The following is a 22,519-nucleotide window of genomic DNA, read 5'->3' as shown; positions in this document are numbered from 1 at the left end:
CATGAATACAAATTCTGCATCTGAGACTTAYTCAGCAAATGATGATACTTATCAGAATACAATCCAGCTCATTCAGAAATGAGATGGTAGTAAATTGTTAAAAATAAAGCAACCTTTTGGACGGTGCTGAAATTTAATTGCGGCAAGGAAACCCAAAGTGGATGTCCTCTACAGGCATAGCCWAGCAAGAGAACCCTGGATTTTGTGTATGTGTTATTCAGTAATGCAAAGCTGTTGCTATGGAAGCTGATGAGCATTTTAATTTTTTATCCATTTAACATTCAAAATTCTTACAAAATCTATTTGGAATACAGTGTGTTTACTACTGAATCCCTCTCTTCCTCTTCCAAAGTGCAAACTTCCCTGCGCTGGTTGTAAAAGCCAGTGGCCTGGCAGCTGGCAAAGGAGTAATCGTGGCTTCGAACAGGGAGGAGGCCTGCAAAGCTGTTGCTGAAATCATGCAGGTGAGTAGAAATGCCGTGCCCTTACTCACAGAGTTACCACACAAAATAAGTACATAACCATGGCAGAGGCTCAAAGATATTCTTGTTTTATTTTTCTATAATAGGAATTTAGCTAGCAGAAGTGAAATCCTTTACCCAGTATTTAGACAGCTATAAAGCTGTATCRTATTTCTTACTTGAGACAGAGTACTCTTTCTAGGCACCGTTCCTGTAAGGTCAAATAAAATATTTCTTAAATAAGACCTCTACTTATATCCATATGGATTTTCTTTTTTTACTCATCATTTTGTGACTTTCCTRTTGTAAAACAATAGTAACACTAGAATTAAGTTGGATCTTGAGAAGCAACCTCAGCTTTAGACTTTAAGTCACACAGCACTTAAACATGTAGTTAAATTTCAGTAGTTTTACTCTAACTTAAATATATATTTAGGTAGCATAATGAACAAATACACGAGGACCATCAAAATCTGTTTTTTTCTTACCTTGAAGAGAAGCAAAATGAACTAATTCTGTCTGAATGTTTGGAAACATAGAGCTGGAAAAAAGACACACGCAGGTCAAATCCTCAGCTGGTGTCAGCAGCACAGCATCTTACAATACAGTGGAGCTGGAGCTATGCTCATTTATAGGAGATGATTGTCTGACACACTTGTTACAATTCAAGGGTCAGGATATAGGGTAAGCACTCCTTTTGTGTGTGTGTTTGTGTGCTTATTGGACAAAGATATAGCTTAACGTGTGGCAAGCTTGTTCTGCCTTGAACAAAACACATTCCTTATTCTGTTAAACAGTCATAAGACTGTTCAACAGAACACAGAATTATTTGGCAGTGTGCTGTGGTGGTTTTGTAATGCATAAATATGTAGTCAGTGTTCCAACGTAGCACTGAAACGTGAGACTATCGCTCCCCTCCAGTGTAGTTTATATAATTGCACTTTCAGATAAAGCTGAGTTCAGATTATGGACTTGACAGTAATTGCTGTATCCTTCAGTATCGTGAGTGCAAACTTCAGAAAGTTGAGCATGAGGAATTGCTTAATAAGTCACAAGTATCATCTGCAATTTTAAAACATTTCAGCTAAAATCTATATTTCTTAAAAAGCAAAAAAGATGAGCAAAGATTTTACCATTGCTGCTGTTTCCTGAATGGAGAATGGATCCATAGTCTCAAAACTGTGCTGTATTTTTTTTTCTTGCTTTATCAAAAATATRTTTTCTTGTTGTACTTTGAATATTAAAAAAAATGCTGAAACACAGAACTAAAGAGGTTTTCTTTTTAATGTAGGATAAGACTTTTGGCATGGCTGGGGAAACGGTTGTTGTTGAAGAACTTCTTGAAGGAGAAGAAGTTTCTGTAAGTGTGCATCTCTCGGAATATATCTATTATTCCAATTTTAATATTATTCTATGATGTTTAGGAAACATCATAGAAGTGCCAACAGCAGGCATATGTAAGATTTTATTATTTAATTTAAAGACAGTTATCTATATTAATTAAAACTGCAAATAAAGCAGCTGTGATAAGGACAAAACTGCCTGCAATCTGTTAAAGTAAGTCACAGTGTAAATGAAAATAACTCAAGCAGTAATCGCTTGCTAACATGTGGGGAAAAAAAATCAAACCGTTTAATTTTTTAGTGTCGTTAAGGGTGCTGCTCTGTGTTAYGGTTTCTCTGGCAAAGGCAGTATGGGATCTTCTTTCCCTTCCCTGTTCCTCCTTCTCTTCTGCTGTTTGCTACTGACTCGGCTACACTACTTGAGTTTTCATGGGAGTGCAACTTAAACACTTTAAAAAAGAGTAGTTTACAGTTTACATTCTGCTAATGTAAAGATTGGCGGAATGTAAAAGAGAAAGAGGGAACGAGAGCCTAGGTCTTGAGAAGGTGGCAAGGCAACTTGACCCTGGCATCACACAAACTAGCACAGCCAAGCACGCTCTCAGGTTTCCCAGTCCCCGAGCTGGCATTGGCCTAGGCTAAATTCTGCACACATTCATCTTCGAGGAGGTTGTATTTATAAAGTAAGCAGCCGCCTCCGACTGCTGCCAGCCTTTGCATGGTCTAATTTCCTGGCCAGTATTAAAAAAAAAAATTATAACTGCAGTTATTGACCATCCTTATTTCTTCTTGGTTAGCTTGACCTTGTAAGAAACTAAGGCATTAGCCACATCTTGATTCTCTGATGAAAACAGTCTAATTCTCTTAATTAGCCCTTAAAATATGGACTGAATTCTTGTGATACGACACAAGAACTTAAACATGCAGGTTAAATATTTTTTCCTAGGATGACTGATAACCATGAATATAAAATAATGCTCAGCTTGCCTGTCAAAATAATTCACCTGCCACAATTAGCTGTAAATTTTAATATATGAATATTTTGGCATTTTGTGGCTTTGTAGGGAATCCTTGCTTGCCTTATGAAATATGAAATGTTTCTATAAGTACTCCTAGCAGTAGTCCAAGCTGTGAACATYATCATCTAGTTTGCTGAAGATGCTAGCAAAAGTGTATCAGAAGATACTGGTCATAAAAGCATCTATTAGATAAAATATTTAGATAAATATTTAGATAAACAGATAAATATTTTGAAAGTTATTGAGGTTTTATGGACAAGGAGAAGRGAAATTTGAAAGGAATATAATGATTCTTTCTGATGGAGGGGGCAGAGGGAGGGAGAAATGCTTCTATCTTAGGGGAATCCCAGGATTTTTTAGAAGTTTTTGWGTAATCCTTTTCAGCACAACTCTTGGTGTTACACTGTATTTTTTATATGTTGTGTAATAGATGATTTCTGCACAAAGATCTTGTAAACTGAGGCAGTGCTTCCWGAAGGAGAAAAGAATATATTTAGAGTGCTGTAGCTTGTATTACTAGGGAAAAAGAATTTATRCTCTTAATATCCACTTTGCAACACCAAAAACCAAATACGTTTGTTCATGATGCAATTTCTGTCATAAACTTGGCCTTTAATTATTTTCCCTGTTTTCCAGTGCTTGTGTTTCACGGATGGCGTCACGGTTGCCCCCATGCCTCCAGCCCAGGACCACAAGCGATTAATGGATGGGGATGAAGGCCCCAACACGGGAGGAATGGGAGCCTATTCCCCAGCACCTCAGGTAAAAATGTGGTGACAAGGAGGTTTTCCACTAAGGCTGTAGTATCTAAAGCACAAAAGGATTTTCAGTTTCACAGTGATGAAGGGGAGAATAGAGAGAATGGGCTCTTGTGAGCGGCAAGGATTGGGCCAAACAAACCTAATCCAGTGAAGCCCATAACTGGATAAAGGAGGATATTTCTACTGAGTTACTTTAATTATACAGGTGGATATTTTTTTTTTCTTGCAACCTGTTTTTTTTTAAAGTATTATGAAATACTGATCATTAGAACTAAGCATTTAAACCCCTATTAATCTTGTGCTAAGCTAAGCAAAGATAAACACTTTCTGTGGCTCAGTGCAGTTGAGTGTCTGCCTGTTAAAGGACACTTGTTTTCAAAAGGATTTACTTTGCTTTCTGTTAACCAATGTCATAACTAGTGTTTTTTGTTGTTATTTTTGGGTTTTTTTTTTTTTGAATAATATATTTTTGAATCCTCTATGAAACTATTGATTTTGTTTATTGAAAAAAAATTGGTCATTGAGCACTATACTTTCTAACTGTGGTTTGTCTTTAAATGGCACTATTTAAATGGATGTATTAGTGTRTGTTTTTACAAATGGTTTGTTCCAGTAAAACCAATGAGATAATTTGCATGTATAGCATATATGTGTTTATATACATCAAGTRTATTAAAGTTTTTGAAGAAATGCAACATGCTGTGTTAATAATGCGGTATGTTGTCTGAGGATAGAGAAAAATCCTTTCTTTTGTTGTTGTTTGAAGCACATGTTGAAGTGAACAAGACACCATCCAGAAGTTCTGTTTTGCTCTTAAATGTGCTAACCATCATCATAGAAAAATGATGCATTCTGTTTTTACAAACAGTGTTTTCTAATATTGTTTTATTAGATTTCCAAAGATTTGCTGCTGAAAATAAAAGATACTGTTCTTCAGAAAGCTGTTGATGGCATGAAGAAAGAAGGTGTCCCCTATCTTGGTATGTACTTTTTTAAGAAAAAATATCTTAAGCAGAAAGATAACTTCTTTACTTCGTCCTCTTTAAAAGCCTAAGAAAATAAACAGTGTAAATTAAAGAAGGTGCTTGGATTTCTTTGGAAACTAGATTTTGTCTTATATAAATTCTATTAAAATCCATGAATATCTTTGCATTAATAATCATAATAATAATAATCAAAAAAAAGCAAGAACAGAAAGGTCATTTGAAAACAGGTTTCAGAATTGTAGCTACAACTACTTTTTCCTTTTATGTTTTCAACATCTGTCAAAAAGAGTTTAAAATTCTAGCTTTAAAAGAACGTAAGTGGCATCCCTTATAATAGTATTATGAATAGATTAAAAACAACTGACTTGTACAGCTACTTAGATAGCTTTTAATACTGCTTCTGTTTATAGGTGTGCTTTATGCTGGATTAATGCTTACCCGGGATGGACCTAAAGTTTTAGAATTTAACTGCAGATTTGGTGACCCAGAATGTCAGGTGAGTGATTTGTAACCAGATATAGTTTGTTATTATGGGAGTAGAAAAGTCTGTTGCTCTCTATCAGTATTCTTAACAAACTGTGCGATGAACAATAACCTCATTGCTTTTAGATTTGAAAATCTTACCCTCTTTTTTCAAGACAGACACTCTGTTATTAACTTAACAAGAGTTACTCTATCATATTAATTACTTGTTTCATTCCACAACAAAATTTAGCATGTTATATTCAAAGATGGGTGTCACATAGGTAAGCTTGAGTGAAACTCAGTACTTTCATACCTTTTTTAGAATGACCTTTTTTTTTTTTTAATTAAAGAAATGAACCTTCCTTCCCCACTCCCTGCTGATAGGTGAGGCAAACCCTTTCCCTACCTTTCTTCGGAACACTGTAAAGATTTTTGGTGTCTACTTGTTCTCCTCCATCTGCAGCAGTACCTTTACCCATAGGGATTATTATCTTTAAGGAACAGTATTTGTAAAGGCAGATAATGTGCAGAGTGTGACAATGATAATGTGTGTGACAATGCAGCATATGAAAATACTTATTTTTATATCTGCATTAATCTTTTAAAATGCTATATAAAAAACATGTGGGAAAAAGGTGTTATTTTACTTATTTGGCTAATCTGTATTTTTGTAGGTACTTCTTCCACTGTTGAAAAGTGATTTGTATGACGTTATGCAAGCAGTCATCGATAGAAAGTTGTCTAGTTCCATGCCTGTTTGGTTTGAAGACAGTGCAGCTGTGACTGTGGTCATGGCTAGTGAAGGGTATCCGGGATCATATCCCAAGGGTTTGGAAATTACAGGTAAATACAGCAGGAGAAGCTGTAGAAGTCTTATTCCTCTGATGAATATATGAAAAATAGTGAAAATTATGAAAAATGAAATATGAAATATGAAAAATGAAAAATAGTTTTTTCATTTCTCATTTTCTCATTCTCATAAAGCTGAATTTGTCTAATCCTGATTCTTAGAAACTTTTGAAGCTGCTGTTCTGGGTCAGAAAGAGACGACTGATTTTCACACTAAAAAGTTAATTTGTAATGCACCCATAGCATTTTCAGATCTCCACATCCCTAATTTTTAATTTCATAGCATTTCCTTAATATGTGTTACAGTGAAGTAGTTCTAAAATGATCACTGATTAYTCATAATTTTGATATTCTTAGGGTTGTTGTCTTTATATCAGTGAAGTATAAAATCCAGATGGAAATAAATGTTGTATGCAGGTGTTTCAGCTAAATATGTTTCAGCTTTCCATATGTCTAAGCATATAAGCAATAGGCTGGTCTCCCACAAAATGTACTTTTTAAAAGTTGTTCTGATGACCTGGAATGACCACAGTGAATTTGCCTGGGGTTTCTGGGCATAATTCCTACGTGATGAGTTCTTCATTTGTATTTTAACATTGAACATTCCTTCATGAGTTACTCAATTGTATTTTATCAGTGAAATGTTCTAATGAACTATTTTTTTTTCTTGCATTTGTGTTATTGAACAACAATCGCAGGGCTTCCTAAGGCTAAACAACTGGGATTGGAGGTTTTCCATGCTGGCACAGCCCTCACGAATGGCAAAGTGGTGACTAATGGAGGAAGAGTCCTCACAGTAACTGCTATTAAAGAGGATCTGATGCTGGCACTGCAAGAAGCCAACAAAGGAGTAGCAGCCATACAGTTCAAGGGTGCCATTTATAGAAAGGACATTGGTTATCGGGCTATAGCTTTCCTGAGACATTCCAGGTAGATATTTGAAATGCTTGGAGGGGAAATAACTGGTGACTGGCAGATATCAGTAGCTTAATTAATCCCTAAAATGATATGAATACTCTGCATAACTCTAGACAAATTACAACTGTCCTCCTTGTGAGTGATCTAAGAAAGAGCAGCCAAGGAAGGAACAGGCTTTTTGATGGCTCTTTCATCCAYGGTCTGATACTCCCAAGTCTCAGCTAAGCTACAGTGACAAATGTGGGAGCAACCTGTGCTCTTGCTCTCTGTGTTAGGTCTGTTCTCGGAAGGAGAACTTCTGATTCGTAGTCTATAAATCTTAACCTTAGCTCTGAATCCACATTGTCTAAGGCTAATCATAATGTCATGAAATATATGTATGAATGAAATTTGATCTTTTTTGGAGTTGATTTTAGGATCCTTAAAATGGTTTTGAAACACCTACCTCACTGAGACATGGATTATAATGGAATAGCTGGCTAGCAACCTGGGTAGAATTTATCATTCCTTTGATTTTTGTAGTAAAATTTTCAACAGCTTTGACAGGGCTTGGGTTGTATTTCCTTTTTTTTTTTTCCCTAATGTAGTGTTTTCTTCCGTTTCTCTATGTTTTCATGAGCTGCTTGCAAGTTTTGAAACTTATTTTTACCTAATATAAAAGATGTTTGCTTTTTCTCCAATCAGTTCAAAAGATGACTTTTGATAATAGGTTATTTTGTAGTCTGTAAAGCACAGTAGTAAGAGCTTCAGCTTTGCTGATGGTGTGTCCTGATTAGTATGTTGTAGAGCTGCGAGCAATAAACTTACTAAATGAACAAGGGCGTCAATACCTAATTTCCTTCTCCTTCAAGTACTGTTCATCTTTTGAAGAATGTATGTGGAAACGGATACCTGTTATTTGACCTGTAGCAGGAAAAAAAAAGAACAAAATGAAGTGATGGTGTGAGGCAAGAGAAGAAGGAGCTTTTGTGACTTTCGTGGCMCATGGTGTCGGTAGTAGTGGCTTCACGGGGCCTGGTCGGCAGCCTTCCCGCCTGGGGTGCCGTGTGCTGGGCCGGTCCCGGGCACGGGAAGGAGGCTCCTGGGAGCTGTTCCCGGTCAATGCCCCTTTCACCGTGCCTGAGGCTGTGCCAGCTTTTGCTCGGACGTGTCCTGGAACGGGAGGAGCCGATGGCTGGGCCTGCTTGGCTTCRGGCTTCGGGAAGGTGGGCGGGTGGCTCTGTGGGCAGCAGGGCACAGCGGCTACCTCCTGTGCATTTGCCTTCTTGGAAACAGGAAAAGCTTGGAAAAGCTTTGCTGACAGCAGAATAGGCTTCTGAATGGTTAATCCCCTTAGTTGTCCAAGAAAATAAATATTATTTTAGAGCACACATTTGTGTATTCAGTAATCAATTGCCCGTAACATTTTTAATCTTTCAGAGGCCTGACTTACAAAAGCAGCGGGGTAGACATCGCAGCAGGGAATACTTTGGTTCAGAAAATTAAACCCTTAGCTGCAGCCACCTCAAGATCGGGTAAGATTGGTACTTTTTATTCCTGATTCAGTCAGTTCATGCCAAGGGGACTTATCATTTCATCTTTATATTGACATAAATGCTTATATTTACGTTCTCTGMAGATTTCCAGATTACAGAAGAATTTTGGGGGGTTGAGCAAACACTCTTGATTTCTTCAAAATGTAGTTCCTTAAATTTACAGAATTGCTTGTCAAAATAGCTCTAAAATAGATCTCTTGAATTCCATGTGTCTTAAGGACTTCACAGAACACAGTTCAGCACTGAGGGGATCGATACAAGATAAAAKCCTGCTCGTTACTGTTATTTGTGATTACATGGGTTATCAGCTCATAGAGAGCGTAAGCCGCACAATTTTGGTGCATAAATATTTAAAAAGCTTTCAAATATGTGGAATTCCTCAGAGATGCTTGAGATGGGCGTAGAAGATGGCTTRGAAAACACAGGGCAAGCCCTTCCTCTTTTGCTGTGGTCTCCAGTTCACATTGCTCTAGCAAGTCCTTGTAATGCTTATGATGGATTTAGAATACCAGGTATTTGTTAAATTGTCATGGGATTCAGGAAATATATTACAGTAATTATTAAATGTTCAAACACAAAGCTTTGGATTTTTAGCCTTAGGCAATAATAATAATAAAACAAAAAAACAGACAAGAGGATTAGGGCTCCTGTGGSTCTGTGATGAGGCTCTAAGTGTCAAAGAAAACTTTCCTGGTGCTAAAGCCAAGTAATTGTGAYGGACTTCAAAGAGACTTTCACGAGYGTTTTGGAGATCCTAGAGAAATCCATGAAAGCAGAAGTTTAATACTTCCTCCTTTCTCCATCTGGCAGGTTGCAACGCGGAGCTTGGGGGATTTGCTGGCCTCTTTGACCTGAAAGCAGCTGGCTATAAGGATCCTCTCTTGGTATCTGGAACTGATGGTGTTGGCACAAAACTCAAGGTAATCCCAAAACCCGGGTAAAGGTAGATGCCTGTCAGAGAAGCAAAAATACCCAGTCATTCTGATGCCTGTGTTATTAGGAGACGAAAATTCAAAATAGTTGTGCTTAAAAATACCCATTAGCTTTTCAAAAGGGAGAATAACTCCTCCAGGAGTCAGCTCAGCAAAATCAATACATGTTTAACTTTCATCTTTCACATCTCTTTGAAATTTAAATTAATCACTTCGCTATTAAAATTACTCACTTCAAKCGCTAAGTGCATAATCAGGGACTCCAGTTCACTGAGGTAGAACCTCCATCTTCAAAATGACCATTTGTGGGGAAAACATTAAATTACACACTGGCCACTGTGTTGACGCAAACTACAACGGGCCTCATTGTTGAGCCCCCTTCCACAAAGGGGGACTTTTGCCGTGGCCACGTGGGAAGGCGACAGTTCCTACAGATGAGGACGGGTGCTGATAAGGGAGGATGCCCCCCGGTTTGCAGAGCTCACGGGCCGCTTCTCTCGCTGTGTTGGGCAGGTCGCGCAGGCCTGCCGGAGACACGACACCATCGGCCAGGACCTGGTCGCCATGTGCGTCAACGACATCCTGGCCCAAGGGGCAGAGCCCCTCTTCTTCCTCGACTATTTTGCCTGTGGCAAGCTGGACGTGGACGTGGCGCAGGGAGTCRTTGCAGGGGTAGCTGAGGCCTGCAGGAAGGCGGGATGTGCTCTCCTGGGTAGGAACGCTCTCTTGCTTTCAACAGGGTGAACATTTGTGTGCAGCCTCTTTATAACTAGCTCCGATGTGCTGGTCTGCCTGCTCTGTTACTTTTTTTTTACTCCAAGGAGTGAAAAAGAAGGTTGTGTGATTTTTGCCTTTGGGGACGGAGAACACAAGGCAGTGCTTGACAGATGTTGCCATTGGCTCGGKCGTCTCAATATTACTTTTCTTATTTGTATATTCTCATTTAGCTTTGTAAACATGACTACCCGGGAAACATAACAATTTAGGTATTCAAATCTTTATGTTTTTTGAGTGAATTTGAAAACAACATTCCCAAAGTGTTTTTTTTTATGAGTTATCCAGAAGCATATCCTAAAGTTTTCCTCAGGRAACGAAATTTGTATTTGTGTTACTGTGCATGTGTGCCTCCCTATGTGCATCCATATTTCTTTAACTTCTTGGCTGATTTTAACCAAATTTGACAAGAAAGGACAAAATCTCATAGATGCTCTGTCCTCACAAGTTTTATGAAGCCAAATAGCCAGAGGATGTCCTTATGAATGCAGAAGTTTCAGTTGAAACTTGCTTCTTTAGACATAAAAGGTAACCACAAGGCAGCAGGGTAAAGGAAACCAGGTTCATTAGTAGCATTCTTAGCAAAGTTGTTTATCTGATGAAAAACTACCACCATTTTTCAAATAAAACTTGCCAGCCAAGAGTAAAATGTCAGTTTTTACTCTTTAGGTACCAGTTTAAAACTTTAAAACTGGTATAATTTTGTCCTTCTCTCTTTTTTTTTTTTCTTCTTGTTTAGAAAATTTACTAACAAACTCTCTTTTAAATGGGAATGTGTAATTTTGAGAGAGTTTTACAGGATTTGAACAAGAGGCAACTTAGATTCTGTTTTATCTTTTCCCTAAATGAACTGTATGTCAGCTTTGTATTTGCCAGCTCTATATTTATATATGTCAGCTCTATATTTATAGAGCATTTTCTTGCTTTATCAAATATAAGCAAACTATTCATACTTCAACATAAGTACCTTTTATTTTTTATCTTACTATGAAATTACATGCTGAAATTTTGAGATTTGATTACCCATTGGAAAGCTTTAGAACTACAAAGGACTTTGGATGTTTCAAGATTCATTGCAAGAGAATTATTTCTCAAAATTTTAAATGGAGTAGTAAATGTCTTTGTGTGCTAGTATTAAAAAAAAAAAGTCAGACCTCATAAATAAAGCAACTATGAATTGTTCTTCAAAGTTATGGCACTCCCAGAAAAGAATGGAGATGATGCAATAACTCCAGATATAAGGAGGATAAGGAGGAAAAGTTTTTTTTTCCCTTTCCGTTCCTTTCTCTTTCTCTTTTTTTCCTTTTCCCTTTTCCTTTTCCGTTTCCTTTTCCTTTTTCCAGTAGCCTGGAGCATTTGAATAGATTTCAGTTTGGTTTCCAGCTTAATGCATTAATTTCAATATCGGACACAGCACGCAAAGCATGCAAGTCTCTCTTTGTATAGTATCATCTCAAAGTCTGGTTTGAAGCTTGCTCCTAAATTTGTCTCCWAGATTTGCAGAATATTCAGCTCAATCACCATAAGCTCACAGTGCTCAGCAGCGAGGTGCTGAAGGGCTTTTTCTCCATGCTTGGACTTGCACCAGTGTGCCTGGAGAGAGTTTTAAACCAAGATATCTGAGCAAGTGCCACCTTCTAGTATGAACTTTAAAAYCAAAGTTTGTTATAGCAATGTAGAAATCCGGAAAAGCTTCTGAAGAGTGGATCTTTATTCGAGCACTGAGCACAAAAGCAGCTTCCAAGGTTACTCAGGTGAATCTGGAGCCGTCTGTGGAGACTTTTTTTTTTTTTTTTTTAATAAATAGAGGAATTCTGTATTTAATTAAGCCTGGTGAGTGACTTGGGAAAACAAGACAGCACTGGTCATGATGGGAAGAGGTAAATTAAGGGCAGCTTAATTGTTCTCAAGATGTTTCTCGTAGGCATGATGACCAGCAGGGAATCAGGAGAATCTTGATGTGGCTTTGGGGCTGGCTGGGGGGCTTCCTTTTGGGTACGAGAGCGTGAAAATGTCTGTCTGGAAAGAGTTTGGAGTGAGCAGCCAAGGCTGGTTTCGTTTGGCAACCCCAGCAAGTTCCCCTCTGGAGGCAGAATGAGGCCTGGCAGGTAGAACAGAGGTCCTGGAAAGTGAAGGCCCTCAGCTTGTGTCTGCTCCGATAAAGAAAGGGAGCCGGTGCTGGCTGCACAGGGAGGGATAGAGAGGGCTCTCCAAGCACTGTTACACACTCCTACACAAACTAGGGAAATTACCCCTTGAAACCACTGATTCTAGACAAAACAGGTTCCTCAGGACAAAACAAGATTGCGTCCTTATAATGAAGACAACAGATGAGAGCTTAAACAGCAGGTTCAGCAGCATGGGTAGGAAAGGCCCTCTGATTTTAGAGGAGTTCTGCCAAAACAGCCTCCAAGCCTTAGGTGTTGAGACCTGTAGCAATAATGATGCCCAGGTGTGGACATGAGGAGCAGGCAGCATGAGGCTGTGCACCAACTCTTTATGAAGACAGCAGAGACTATTAACTGTTTGATTTCTCTGGCATTTTTGGRTGAGTTTCTTGTGTCTTGTAGGTTTCTCGTGGAGAGCATTGAGCTTGGTAGAAATTTGAAAGTGTAAAGCACTACATAAATGCTTTCATTTTAAAGGCACGGATCATGCTTACCTCCAGAGCATGAAGTTTTAGGTCAGTCTTCAGGCTCAGATATTTCCTAGGACAGAAGCCATAATATTTGATCAACATCAAAATCCTTCAAAAAAAAAAAAAATCCTCTTGGATTCACAGTAATTTGGATGCACATAGATGCACAGTAATTTGATAGTGCTTGTTACAGTGGAGGAGGAAATGTTTTTTTCCCATTTCACTCTTGCCTGTTTGCTTAAAGGCCGTGTCATGGGTGTGTGATTTTAAATATTTTTAGAGATTGTATATCTACTCAAAAAATCCAGTCCCTTGACTCCTTACAGGTCTGATGCTTTGAGAATCACAGAATCACAGACTCACACAGAGTCACGGGATGGTTGAGGTTGGAAGGGACCTCTAGAGATCATCCAGTCCAACCCCCTGCTCCAGCAGGGACACCCAGAGCACGGGGCACAGGGCGGCATCCAGGAGGGTTTGGAAGATCTCCAGAGAAGGAGACTCCACAGCCTCCCTGGGCAGCCTGTGCCAGGGCTCTGGCACCCTCACAGGAAAGAAGTTCCTCCTCACATGGAGATGGAACCTCCTGTGTTTCAACTTGTACCCATTGCCCCTTGTCCTGTCACTGGCCACCACTGAGAAGAGCTTGGCCCCTTCTTCCCTACATTCCCCTTCATCATTCCCTCTTCAAAAATCACCCGCRCATTAACCCCAATAGTTTCCCAACATCACCTCACCTTCTCCTTTCCTCYTGTGGCTCGTACAGGAGGCGAAACTGCGGAAATGCCGGGCATGTATCTGCCCGGCGAGTACGACCTGGCGGGCTTTGCCGTCGGCGCAGTGGAGCGCGGGCAGATGCTGCCCCAGCTGGACAGGATTGCTGACGGGGACGCGGTTATCGGAGTCGCTTCCTCCGGCGTCCACAGCAACGGATTTAGCCTCGTAAGGAAGATTGTGGAAAAGTCATCATTGGATTTCTCCTCCCTGGTTGGCGTCGCTGGTGATCAGACATTAGGTACCCTCTCTAATGCAGTTTCTTCCCTTGAACTTCTGAGCGGGAGAACAACACACTTGTTTGGTCTGTGGCTTTGTTTTTGTAAGCTTTCTAAGGCACTGGAAAACTATTCTGTTCTTGAACATGCTCCCATCTTCCTTCTTCATATGAATCAAATATGGCAGAAGGAAATTAGGGAGGGAAGAAATAAATGGCTAGTTTTAAGCTGCAAGTAGAACATAGTCTTTTTTCTCTGTAATACAATGTTTGCCCAATACTGTCCAGTAAATGAATATTTTGAGATTTCCTTCATTTGATATTAAATTTATTTTTCTGGATCGTAACTGGCTTTTTTTTTTTTTTAATCTTCTTTCATTACAGGAGAGCTCCTGCTAACCCCGACGAGGATCTACAGTAAGACTCTGCTGCCCGTCCTCCGCTCGGGCCACGTGAAGGCCTATGCCCACATCACTGGCGGGGGCTTGCTAGAAAACATCCCCAGAGTCCTGCCAGAGTCACTGGGCGTCGTTTTAGGTGAGATCCRGGAAGGGACGCTGTACAAACACCCCCCTGTTAACGGGGCTGGATGTGGAAGCCCGGGTACATCGGGCCGCATGAACTGACTTCTACTGCGAGAGCTGGACTTGTCTGTCTAGAAAWCAGTGCTTTCTGCTTCTGTATTACTGCAAATCTCCTGGTGCCTGAATCAGACCCAGCTGAAGCCTTTCACAATCTGTGGCAGGCTTCTGATTTCACAGTCACTTCCTCTGTCAGGGTGGCGGGTTGGATTTGTCAGGAACCTATATCTGTACTTTCAAAATAAAGACAAACGGCACCATTTGCAATAACCTGCAAGGTTATTGCTATTTAAGTCCCACTCACCCAAGTCTTTGACTGGCATTCAGATACAGTTGATAGCCCACAAGTTATGAGGGTATCAAGGTATTTCGCATGCTCTAATTAATCCTCGCCACAACCTCATCAGGTAGTTTTAAAATACTTCCTCAGGAAAGGTCAATGTGGAAAGTTRAGTGATCTGCTATAGGTTTTACGGTGTTCACTGTGTTGTAGAATAAAATAAGGGAATTTCTATCAAGTCCTGTGCTTCAAATAGTAAATCATATTTCCAGCTGTCAATTAGACAGGGGTCCACAAGTATCCACAGTGGATACTCACATATAAAATAGAGATTAATACCACAAGAAAGAAGTTTCTGTATTTGGGGTTCCATTACACTGTCTTGTCCTGAGGTATCCCTCATGCTGCTTTYGCCCTTCCTTACCTTGCTAGAACTGGGAGAAAAGCTCCTTATTGTGAGAGTTAAGGCTGTCCTTTTTATACAATAGTTTCTCTACAGGCAGAGTTCCCAACTTCATAAAGAGGATTTTTCCAAGACAGCTTCAGAGCCCTTTCGGAATTGCTCCTTAATGGACTGCAGTGGAGCCATGTGATTCATTTCTTCCATGAGAAGTCTCATGTTCTTTCTACTCCCAAGTCTTGCTTAGTATAGGAGGGAGAGACATCTTGTTTTCATGCATGGAAACAGGCTTAGCTGAAGCTCATGTTGCCGTGGGATTAACAGTCTGTGTTTGCATCCAAATCTTCTCTCTCGACACTCYGGTAATTTTAGTATTTGTAGTGGTAGTGATAGGTGGTGATTTTCACTCTTCACTTGTATTTTGAATTCTCCCCAGATGCTCTTAGCTGGAAGATCCCTGAAATCTTTAGCTGGCTCCATAAAGAAGGGAATCTGTCTGAGGAGGAGATGGCTCGGACGTTCAATTGCGGGATTGGCGCGGTCCTGGTGGTGCAGAAGGAGCTGGCCCAGCAGGTCCTCAAGGACGTTCAGAGACACGAGGCAGCCTGGTTGATTGGGAAAGTTGTCTCCCTACAAAAAGGTTACTGGATTTTCATTTTCTTTGAAATATAAAGCTAAAGTTCCTAGCTGGTGGCTCTCCAGCAGTTGGCACCTCTGTGGCTTTCGTGCATCAAGTATTAAAGTGACAGTCCTGGAGACTTCTGGCTTAGTCTATAGAATATGTCAGGTGTCACCTGACTGTAAGTAAATAACAAGAAGTAGGGCAGTGCCACCTGCTTGTCTTTTCCTGGATATTTTTCTGTCCTCTCTATTTCTCCCTTTATTTAAACGTGTTTTTTCTTTTTCCCACCCTGTGCATTCAGGCTSTGCCAATGTTAAGGTCCAGAATCTGCTTCAAGCCTTGCAAGCCAATGCGTCACTGACGGTGCAGAGCCCAATCCAAAGCAAAATCCAGGCAAACAAAGTGAAGGTTGCTGTCCTCATCTCCGGAACAGGTGAGGGTTTAGATTCCTCACTACAGTGTACGACTCAGCCCAGGGAAAATGGGGCTTCAGCTCAGAATCAAAATCCCCCAGAGTCCTTGCAAGTCTGCACAAAGACTTTCAGGAACTTTCTACAGGCTTTTAGCACTCAGTAACAGGCAGAGAGAATTTTGCCCTTGGGTTAATTTCAATCAGAACCAGAATGATCTTCAACTTGTAGCTGCAAATTGACTATGAGTTGTATCTGTGTTCAGCTAACTACTGTTTTCAGCATGTCTCTGGCTTCAAGCAACTGCTTTGTTGGGTTATAGCAGAATTATCTTACTAACAGACCWGAATTTCCTCTTGCCATGCAGGCACTCTCAGGGTTTCTAACAGTTTCACTTGTAAGAAGGAGCCTGTAACTTCTATTCCAGAATTGCAGTTTACAAATGTTACTGCTAGTGAAAGGCTTGTAGGTCTCACAGAGCTTCAAGGTATCAAATTTAGTTTTCAGAAAGATCAATGAAAAACAGGATCACTGTTGTTACAGATTTTTTTTTTGTTTTTTTGGATTGGGTCTCACCTTCCTTGTTGCTTACTCAAAAGTTGTATTTATTTTCCAAGAATGAACTGCTACTCATGACTTCCTATTTCACTCATAGGCACAAACCTGGAAGCTCTCATAAATAGCACAAAGAAGCCCACCAGTTTTGCACAAATAGTTCTTGTTGTTTCCAATAAAGCTGGCGTGGAAGGGCTAAGGAAAGCTGAAAGGGCTGGGATTCCTACAAGGGTAAGTACTGCTCACCTTCTAAAAATTAGCCTTCATTAGCTCTGATTACAAGCACTAAGCTATTGTGAGATAGCAAGAGTTACTAGGGTGGGAGATGCTTTGGAAAGAGGTCTSGTGGGTGCTTTGGGTGGTGTTTTTGATCTGCTGTGAGCTTTGTGTCCTTGGGCAAACTACTAACATGGAAACTAAGTGCTCCCTTTCCCTCAGAAACGTTACTTGCAATCCTCATGGGTTTAGGATCAGTCCTTATATTAAACCAACTTCTACAGTTAGTTTAAAAYGAGTCATTTAATTAAGTGTGGTGCCTATGTAACAATACATTTTATCTGAATTTAAATTTAAAATTACATGCTAAACATACACAGTAGTTCATTTGGATTGAACGAGAGGGTCAGGTGCAACACTCGCAACTCATCTTTATCATCCAGGATAACTTCAAGGCAAGCCCTATTTTCCCTTCCTGTCACCGGATCCAGTCTGATATTGCCCTGCCCTCTGTGTAACTATTTGCATTTCACACATGAAATGCTACAGTTCTGTTTAGGATCATTTTACACTTGCTTTTCTTGGATAACTAAAAATTAGGTGGAAGATTTGGCCTTTGAAATGTCCGTAGCAGAGTAGTTCATGGGAGACTTGAGCCTAGTGTTGAGCTAGGCTCTATTTCCARTGCCCTCTGCCATGTTTGCTGCCAGCTCCCCTTTTCCAAAACTGTTTTGTGATATTTAAGTGTTGCCAATGTGGTAAAGCTTGTAGAGATTAACAGATACTTTTATTTAAAGGCTAGGCATATTTAAAGTAAGTAATGTTACCTTATTCCTGTTTAAAGGTGGGAATGTATACTGGATGGAAAATACAGAACTTGCTTATATTGACTTTGTACAGCTAAGGTTGTTTTATCCTTTAAACTTAGGTGGTTCAAACTATTTAAAACAGTTAGAAATCTTAAATTGCGTGAAATCCTTCTAAGACTTTAGCTTAAGAGCCTCTTGTATTTGTAGGTTGTTCAGTTGTGCCCAAATGTTTGGCCTAAAATTATGGGCCCAATCAGATAAAACTCTTACTTATTTTCGTATCTCTTCTGTGCTAATGTGAATAAAAATTGCAGGTTTGTCTGCTGGTGTGTGGATTTATGAACTGCTCAGGTTGTTCTGTGTGTGCATCCCACACTGGATACCCGTGGAGATAAAGTTGTTTCTTGCTTATTACTCCAATGTACCATTTCACTGTGTTCTTAAGACCCTGAAATTAAATTAACCCCTGTCCATATTTCTTCCTTTTTGGGATTATCATAGGTTATTGACCATAAATTGTTTGAAAGTCGCGTTGAATTTGACAAAGCAGTTGACAAAGTCCTTGAAGAATTCTCCGTTGAACTGATCTGCCTTGCTGGATTCATGCGGATACTGTCTGGTCCCTTTGTCAAAAAATGGGATGGTAAGCACAGCTCTATTAGTGTAGGCATAAAAAAGTCACTTATTACTCACTCTCAGAAAGGAGAAAATGGACAATACTGTAGAATAGGAGCCATATGGATTCTGTGTTTGGAGGAAGCTGCAAGGATAGGGATGGGAAAAGGCAAGACACTAACTTGCCCTTCCCTTTAGYGGGAAGGCAAGGGCAAAAGCAGCTCTTGGGATCTTCCATTTATTAGAAAACACATCAAATGAGGTGCAAACATTTTTGACTTCTACAAACCCCCAGGGCAATTTGGGAAATGGCTGCTGTATCCGTAAAGGCTGCTGGTGGGCAGGTGGGCACCCAGCCACGGAGGAGCCCTTCCTCTAAGAGATGCGCTCCGTCGGCTGCACGTGGCAGTGCAGAAGCAGGCAGGGATGTGACCCCGTGCTCTGGGTGTCCCTGCTGGAGCAGGGGGGTTGGCCTGGATGATCCCTAGAGGGCCCTTCCAACCTCAACCGATCTGGGATTATGTGATGTGCAGGTCCTGCCAATGGGATCCCAGGAGCTCTGCAGAGCTGGGGGTGGCCTCTGGGAGGAGATTCCGCTCCTGCCTCTCTGGAATGCTCACAGGGTCTCAGTTCTGGTCAYCCCGTGCAAGTTTTCCGTGTCCTTGCTGGAGGCTGTAGCAGCTCAGCCTCCTTCAGGGGCTGCTCTCCCCAGGGAATGGGCAGGGATACTTAGACCAGCTCTTAGCAGAAACCTCATCTGTTTGCTCTGGTTATCTGTGCACTGATTTCCCCACGTGCTCACTCTCATGTTAACAAAGATCAGCGCTGTAATTTGTTCTCTTATGACTGGCATACTTCAAACACCCTGGTAAAGGCATTGACCTCATTTATTCTTTTCTAGGGAAAATCCTGAACATCCACCCCTCCCTACTGCCTTCTTTTAAGGGAGCAAATGCCCACAAGTTGGTGTTAGAAGCCGGAGTCCGAGTCACAGGCTGTACTGTACACTTTGTAGCTGTAAGTGCTTTTTTCTYTCTCCTTAGAGTCAATGGGTCATAAAAATGTTCACCTCAAAGCTTGTTTGGAGCACCTTATGCTGTCATGTTTCATGTACTTTCCCCTTTGTTGTTGTCTATAAATTAATCAGGTTCACCTTGACAAAAGGGTGCTCTAGTTTGCTGCCCTTGTAGGAGAACTGGAAATGAATCGTCTAGGCAGGAGTTTGAGTGTTACTGTAGTTAACTCTTGGAAAAAGAGAAGAAAAGGGTGTTTTTCAAGATGGAAAAACTACATTCCTTTCTCTGCAGTGTGACCTGGGGGGTTCCTCACTACATGAGAGGCAGTAGGGAAGCAGCCGGGCTCGGCCTTGTTAGGAGGCAGAGGAGGCTTTGCCAGAGCTGCCGAATTCGCTGGGCTGAGTGAAGACGTCAGCACTCGGTCCAGCTTAGCCCCTCGTGCTCTCCGCTGGCACGAATTCTGCTGCTTCTACAGCAGAAATGTTAGACGCTGGGCTGTCCTGCCCAGCTCCTCCGCCTTTCCATGGGAAACTTCCCTCCCAGCAGCTCCTCACAGACCCGTGCGTGCGTCCGCACCTCTCCTGCCCCACTTGCCCTTTCCCGGCGTCCAGGAATGGCAAATGGATCCGTGGGGCGACTGTATGTTGTTAACTGCCCTGTATCCCGTCTCCCCATTCTCCGTGCTTTTCCCAGGAGGAGGTGGATGCTGGCGCTATCGTTTTCCAAGAGGCGGTGCCCGTGCGGGCCGGCGACACGGAGCAGTCGCTGGCGGAGCGCGTGAAGGAGGCCGAGCACCGGGCCTTCCCCGCCGCCCTGCAGCTCGTGGCCAGCGGCGCCGTCCGCGTCGGCCGCGACGGCAAGATCTGCTGGAAGGAGGAGCAGCAGCCCGGCCAGGGTGCCCACGTGGGACAAGGGGCAGGAAGGGATTGACGGAGGCGGGTCGCCCGGCCGAACGCGCACACAGACGTCRCTTCACAAAGTGTTTTAAACTGTTTGGGTTTTAAACGGTGTCCTGATCTTGTTCCMGTGCTTCAAGACTCAAAGTAAAACCTAGAGGGAGGCACCCGTGGGGACAGCGGGCAGGGGACCGCCCCAGCACTCTCGGCTATGGCTCCTTTGCCGGGTTCCCAATTATCACCACTCTCTCGGCCAGCGTTTCAGTTCTCAGTCGCTTGCAGGAGCAAAACCCGTTCCGTTGGTGGCAGAGATCTGAGCGTCTCCGAGGCTGACGCAGGAATATCGGTACAACTCCCTGCATTGGCTGTGTGACTTGGACCCTGGTCGTGGGCTCTCAAGTGTTTGCAAGGATAATTCAGGGAAGCGGTAAACGGAGGTGGCAGCCGCAGGCCTTCCTGTGGGACAAAGCCTGAGGAAGTTAGATACTGCGGAAAAAGCATTTTCCCCTGGAATAACAGTAAGGAAAACCCAGGAAATGCAGTAATTCTGAAACATTTCTTTGAGCTTTCTACACAGCTGAACTCATGTCAAAAACACTTGATTTTTCCTTTAATATTTTGGCATAGCTGTGAAAATACTTCAATGCATTTCCAAAACCRTCTCTTTGCCCCATACGAACCCGAAGCGTGCGACTGAAGCTGATCAGTGTGTGTTAGAAGCCCTGTTTGACACAGAGAGCTGGTTCCGTCCTCGTGTCCATACAGTATTTCTGTAGTGCAGCGACCTCCAACGGGACTTGAAATAAAGCCTGGTAAAATTCAAACCTCTGAGCGTGTTCCGTAGTATTTCCTTGGAATTCCCGCCCCTGAGGTGTGAGGTGAGGCCGGAGCCTGGGAGACACCACGTCAGCCCGGCTGCCTGTCACGCAGTGCCCGGAGYGCGGGGCCCTCCCCATCCCTGTGGTCCCTGCGGATGGAGGATGGTCCCTCAGGAAGCCGCCTGCCGCCGGAGCGTTCCTGTCCCCCGTTGTCACTGAGGGTAAATGTGATTCGGTCCCCTAGGAGCATTTACACGAACACCTGGAGAGAAAGGTCACTYCAACACAGACCTGAGACTGCCCTAGCGCAGGGAGCAGCCTGGAAGYGGAGCGGAGCGTGTGGCTCCCCCCACACGCAGCTTGCCAGGGCGCTGGGAAGGCCGTGGGTCACAGTTGAGGCCACAGTGATGTGTGGAGACCATCAGAGCACAACCACCACCACCCAGGGCTCGCTTAACCTTTTATTGGTTGGGCTTGGAGCAATCCATCATGCTGTGCAGCTCCAAGAATGATACAGCGTGAAGGTACTACGCGGTTACAGCAGACCAAGAGCAAAAGCAGCAATGTGTTTATCTCACAGATGGTGCCCAAACATTTGTCCGTCTCTCCTTGCGACGGTTCCTCCCGATGCCCCAACATCCTTGTGAAAATGCGTGTTCTTTGCTGCAGTCACTGCAGTGCAAAGCACAAGCCCAGACCGCTGTGCACAAACGGCAGAGCCCATGAGAGGCAGCAGGGGTTTTAACTTCTCCTGAACTAGTAAGACAGGAACCAGTATCCATGTGTGAGAACATGGGAATTTTAAGCTTTCTTGTTGGAGCTGACTCATGCTTTCAAAGCGCTTGATACAGCCAAGGGCCAGATACACAGTGTGCCTCTTACCAGTACACTATTTGTAATTCAATTCCGAAACAGGAATACATTTGTGCACTGGATCTAGTGGCTACTAGCGAACCATCCCCTGGAAAAATTCCTCTCCAGTTACTCCTCGATAGTTTGTTCAGCTTCCAGGCTSGCTTTCTTCCCCTGACGTGTGTTGCTTGCAGGCAGGGCGTTATTCTGGCAGGTATAAAACAAGCCTCCCACAAAATAAAGGTCTTCTTTAAAGGCAGTGGCTCTCTGGGTTAGGCCGTCAGTCAACACAGGGAAAATGGAAATTCCTGTCACTGCAGATCAGGCTGGGCACGTCTCCTTCTGCTGGGTTCCAGGATGAAGAAGGAAAAGGCCTGTAATCTGGAAAGCGTGTTCCTAGTCCGGCCTGTAATCTGGAAAGCGTGCTGTTCCCAGTCCCTCTCACCGCTTTTCCCCATCTCAAGATCCCGAAGGTCTGACACTGAACTCCGGGATTCCGGGATACGCCAAGAGCCGCGCCAGAGCGCAGAGCCAGCCGCAGCAGCAGCTCTGGGGGCTCGCGGGGCGCAGGGGCCGCCGCTCCAAGCGAGGGCTCAGTCGCTGCCCAGCGCCTGCCCCACGGGCCCTCCCGGGAGCGACGGCCGCGCGCGCTGCCGGAGCCAGCGGGATCGGGGCCGCAAGCGCTGCGCGGTCCCGCCGCGCTGCCCAGGGCTGCCGTGGGGCCCGGCGCTCCCGCACCCACCCCATGGGCCTCCCCTCGGCGCCACCGCCGAGGCC

At 42.7% G+C, this 22,519-nt stretch overlaps 1 protein-coding gene across 3 annotated transcripts in view; it reads left to right on the top strand.

Annotated features, from left to right (window-relative positions):
- The window catches only part of GART (phosphoribosylglycinamide formyltransferase, phosphoribosylglycinamide synthetase, phosphoribosylaminoimidazole synthetase), a 35,170-nt gene extending 14,322 nt beyond the window's left edge, over positions 1–20,848 (top strand). For 2 of the 3 annotated variants that reach the window (XM_026040364.1, XM_026040366.1), the window contains exons 5-22: positions 353–464; positions 1,753–1,821; positions 3,460–3,585; positions 4,477–4,564; positions 4,981–5,066; positions 5,710–5,878; positions 6,583–6,814; positions 8,222–8,316; positions 9,148–9,257; positions 9,783–9,981; positions 13,448–13,696; positions 14,057–14,209; positions 15,370–15,573; positions 15,857–15,988; positions 16,621–16,751; positions 18,047–18,188; positions 19,062–19,177; positions 19,870–20,848. In XM_026040364.1, the coding sequence (XP_025896149.1) occupies positions 353–464; positions 1,753–1,821; positions 3,460–3,585; positions 4,477–4,564; positions 4,981–5,066; positions 5,710–5,878; positions 6,583–6,814; positions 8,222–8,316; positions 9,148–9,257; positions 9,783–9,981; positions 13,448–13,696; positions 14,057–14,209; positions 15,370–15,573; positions 15,857–15,988; positions 16,621–16,751; positions 18,047–18,188; positions 19,062–19,177; positions 19,870–20,106 (2,650 nt within the window). In that variant the 3' untranslated portion in view covers positions 20,107–20,848. The remainder of the gene's footprint in view (positions 1–352; positions 465–1,752; positions 1,822–3,459; positions 3,586–4,476; positions 4,565–4,980; positions 5,067–5,709; positions 5,879–6,582; positions 6,815–8,221; positions 8,317–9,147; positions 9,258–9,782; positions 9,982–13,447; positions 13,697–14,056; positions 14,210–15,369; positions 15,574–15,856; positions 15,989–16,620; positions 16,752–18,046; positions 18,189–19,061; positions 19,178–19,869) is intronic. The other variant, XM_026040365.1, reaches the window with a different exon arrangement.
- Positions 20,849–22,519: the final 1,671 nt, after the last annotated feature.

Source organism: Nothoprocta perdicaria, unplaced genomic scaffold (assembly GCF_003342845.1).
Source record: "Nothoprocta perdicaria isolate Ctin4 unplaced genomic scaffold, notPer1 scaffold_254, whole genome shotgun sequence".
In the NCBI taxonomy this organism is placed as follows: Eukaryota; Metazoa; Chordata; class Aves; order Tinamiformes; family Tinamidae; genus Nothoprocta; species Nothoprocta perdicaria.
The sequence above is the reverse complement of the archived record's forward strand: the minus strand, read 5'-3'. Positions and strand labels throughout refer to the sequence as shown.